The sequence below is a fragment of the Pyrgilauda ruficollis genome, unplaced genomic scaffold, assembly GCF_017590135.1.
Source record: "Pyrgilauda ruficollis isolate IOZ18807 unplaced genomic scaffold, ASM1759013v1 scaffold325, whole genome shotgun sequence".
Classification (NCBI taxonomy): Eukaryota; Metazoa; Chordata; class Aves; order Passeriformes; family Passeridae; genus Pyrgilauda; species Pyrgilauda ruficollis.
This window is the reverse complement of record NW_024524656.1, coordinates 88,421-92,137: the sequence shown is the minus strand read 5'-3', so window position 1 is coordinate 92,137 and position 3,717 is coordinate 88,421. Positions and strand designations below refer to the sequence as shown.

General features: G+C 59.1%; 1 protein-coding gene across 1 annotated transcript in view; it reads right to left on the bottom strand.

The window, feature by feature from the left end:
- WNK3 (WNK lysine deficient protein kinase 3) overlaps positions 1-3,584 on the bottom strand; it is a 13,728-nt gene extending 10,144 nt beyond the window's left edge. Inside the window, exons 1-7 of the mRNA XM_041474515.1 lie at positions 3,328-3,584; positions 1,903-2,075; positions 1,620-1,840; positions 1,400-1,557; positions 1,238-1,326; positions 936-1,155; positions 343-553 (exon numbers count right to left, since the gene is read on the bottom strand). Of these exons, the coding sequence (XP_041330449.1) occupies positions 343-553; positions 936-1,155; positions 1,238-1,326; positions 1,400-1,557; positions 1,620-1,840; positions 1,903-2,075; positions 3,328-3,462 (1,207 nt within the window). The 5' untranslated portion in view covers positions 3,463-3,584. The remainder of the gene's footprint in view (positions 1-342; positions 554-935; positions 1,156-1,237; positions 1,327-1,399; positions 1,558-1,619; positions 1,841-1,902; positions 2,076-3,327) is intronic.
- Positions 3,585-3,717: the final 133 nt, after the last annotated feature.

Genomic DNA, 3,717 nt, shown 5'->3' with positions numbered 1-3,717 from the left:
GAGGGCAGTTTGGGGGGACAAGGGGGGCAGTTTTGGGGGACTGAGAGTAGTCTGGAGGTATAAGTGGGGCAGTTTTGGGGGCACTGGGGGTAATTTTGAGGGGTTGGGAACAGTTTTAGGGGGCAGTTTGAGGGTCTGGGGGCAGTTCTGATTTGGGGGGGCTGAGGGCAGTTTGGGGGGACAAGGGGGGCAGTTTTGGGGGACTGAGAGTAGTCTGGGGGTATAAGTGGGGCAGTTTTGGGGGCACTGGGGGTAATTTTGAGGGGTTGGGAACAGTTTTAGGGGGCAGTTTGAGGGTCTGGGGGCAGTTCTGGGTGTCCAGGGGCAGTTTTGGGGTCTCACCAGGGCCGGGGGGAGGCTGCTCCTGCAGCAGCTGCTGCCGCACGTGCTGATCGACCTCGGTGTCCTCGCTCTCGGGGCCCCCCCGGCTCTCGGGGCCCCCCCTGCTCTCCGCCTGCTTCTTCTCCCGCGTCTTCCTCACCAGCGCCAGCCGGTCCCGGATGGATTTGGCCACGGCCTTGGAGTCGCTCTCGTGGAAGAACCCAGATTTCACCTGAGGGGGAGGAATTGGGGTGTCCAGGGGGGCAGCAAGAGCTGAGGGGGCTCAGGGTTGGTTCCAGAGGGAATTTTGGGGGGTGTTGGTTTTGGGAGAGGTCCAAGGTGAGGTTAAAGGATGAGTTCTGGGATGTCATTGGTTTTGGGAGAGGTTCAAGCTGAGGTTGAGAGATGAATTTTGGGGCGACTTTTGTTCTGGAAGGAGCTCAAGAAGAGTTGGAGGGATGAACTGTTGGGTTCCTGGGTGGATTTTGAGGTGTCACTGCCTTTGGAGGTGTTCAAGATGAGCTTGAGCCACAGTTTTGGAGGTTGATTGCATTTGGGCAGAATCAAGACCAATTAGGGGCCAACCCTGAGGATTTTTGGGGTCACTCCCTCACCATCTCATAGGCCACCTCCTCGGGGACATCGGCATCCAGGTTGAAGCTGAACTCGATGGCCTCGTTGTCCTTGTGCTTGCCCTTGAGCTTTTTGGGGTCCTCCACCCAGAGCCGCAGCGCCAGCGCCGGGTCCAGCCCCGCGTCGTCCTCGGCCAGCTCCACGCGCAGCCCCGTGTCCTCGGCAAAGAACGCGTGGTCCAGCAGGTCCCGGATGGACAGCCTGGCGTGGGGGTGGGGGGGGTGTGGTTAGTGTGGTCAGTCCTGGGGGGCCACAGGGGTCCCAGACCACCACCCCACCCCACCTCTCAGCCTTGTTCTGCCGGATGCAGCCCTCGATGATCTCCTTCACCTCGGGGTCCGTCACCTTGTGGAAACTCGCTGGCTTGATGCCCTGTGGGGGGACACGGTGACTTGGGGGGCTCTGAGGGAGGGTTGGGGGTCTCAGGGGCTGCTGGGACACCCACGCTGGTGACTTTGCGGTAGATCTGGGCGGCGTTCTGGCACTCGGAGTAGGGGTACTCGGACGTGCCCATCTCCAGCATGCACATCCCGAAGGCGTAGACGTCCACGGACTCGTCGTAGCGCTCCTCATACATCTCAGGGGCCATGAACTCGGGGGTCCCTGTGGGGTGGGCGGTCAGGGGGGGCCCTCAGGGGTGTCCCCGAGGTCCCCATGGTGCTCACCGATGACGCTCTTGGCGAAGGACGTGCGCATGAGCGTGGCCAGCCCCAGGTCGCCGATCTTGACGGAGCCGGTGGGGCCGGTGATGAAGATGTTGTCGCACTTGAGGTCACGGTGGATGATGGGCGGCGTCCTCGTGTGCAGGAACTGCAGCCCCTTCAGGATCTGCCGGCACCAGCTCCGCAGCACCTTCGGCTTCATCACCTTGAACCTCTTGAGGTACCTGTGCGGTCCCGTCAGCCATGCCCGGACCCCCCCCAGTGTCCCCCCGCGCCCCCAACTCACGTCTTGAGGGTGCCCGAGGTCATGAGCTCGGTGACGAGGACGATGCACTTCTTGCCGCGGAGTGAGGACTCCCAGGAGTCGTAGAAGCGGACGATGTTGGGGTGCTGCAGCCCCTTGAGCATCTCGGCCTCCTCCTTGAAGCGCTGCTGCTCTGCCTTGGTCAGCTTGCGGTCCTGGGGGGCACAGACACACCCCAAAGTCCGGCAGTGGCGCTGGCTCCGGGTTCCAGGGTCAGCGTTAGCAGCCCCCAGCCCCAGGATTGTCATAATTATCATCATCGTTCTCCAGCCCCAGAATCATCATCATGCCTAAACCTCAGGGTTGCTGACAGCCCCATCATCATCATCATCATTATCATCATCATCATCGTTATCCCACAACTCCACCACCATCATCATCATCACCATCATCCCCAAACTCCAGGGTTGTCATCATCATCACCATCATTATTCCCCAACCCCAGTATCACCATCACCATCATCACTTCTTAATTCCAGAATCATTGTCATCATCATCATCATCATCCCCAAATCCCAGGGGATCACCACCATCCCCATCCTCAGTCCCCAGGACCACCACTGACACTCCCAAACCTCCAGGATCATCATCATCATCATCAATGTCCCAACTCCAGGGTCATCATCCTCACCCCCAAACTCCATCATTGTCATTGTCATCATCATCATCATCATCATCATCATCATCATCATCATCATTATTCCCCAATTCCAGGGGGTAACAAAGCACTTTGGGGGACAAGTGGCTCCATTTGGGGGGAATTGATGGGATTTGGGGGGCATCATCATCATCATCATCATCATCATCATCATCATCATCATCATCATCATCATCATTGTCATTGTCATCATCATCATCATCATCATCATCATCATCATCATCATCATCATTATTCCCCAATTCCAGGGGGTAACAAAGCACTTTGGGGGACAAGCGGCTCAGTTTGGGGGGAATTGATGGGATTTGGGGTGACTGTGGGGTGCAGAGGTGGCAGAGGGGTCAACTGTGGGGGTCGTGGTGAATTTGGGGGTCTCAATTTGAGGGGCCAGTCAGGGGGTTCATGATGAATTTTGGGGTGTCTGAGTTTGGGAGGGGTTCAAGGTGAGATCAAAGAACCAACTGTGGGATTCACGGGAGGATTTTGGGGATCACTGATATCAGAAGAGCCTCAAGCTGAGTTTGAGGACCCACTCACAGCTTTGGAAGAAGTTCAACACAACTTCAAAGGCCAATCGGGGCTTCATGACAAATTTTGAGGTGTCCTCATCTTCAGAAGTGCCAAGAACCCCCTCAAAAACCCACCATCATCTCCCCATGACCCGAAAAAAGCCCAATTTCACCTCCCACCCACCAACTCACGACCCCCAACCCCCCCAAAACTCCGACCCCCGCGGGCTCGGGGCTCACCTGCAGCTCACACCAGGCCACCTCCACCCAGGTGTCGGTGTCGAAGCCCTTGAAGACCGTCTTGAAGGCGCCGCGCCCCAGCTCGATGTCGAACTTGAGGAAGCGGCCACCGGGCGAGGTGGCCACGGCCTTCATCTCCGCCTCCTCCTCGCCCTCCTCGCCCCCCCCGAGCCGGGGGTCGCCCCGCGGGCCGGGGTCGCCGCCGCGCTCGCCCCGCTCCTCCTCCTCCAGCACCTCCACGCTCTTGCGGAAGAAGCGTTTTGGGGGGGCGGGGGGGGACGCGGGAGTTTTGGGGTCCCCCAGATCGGCGGCCATGGTTGTCCCCACTCCCCCCCCACCCCCCACCCGACCGAAAATTTTAGGGGGTGACCCCCCCCGCCGCCCCCTCGC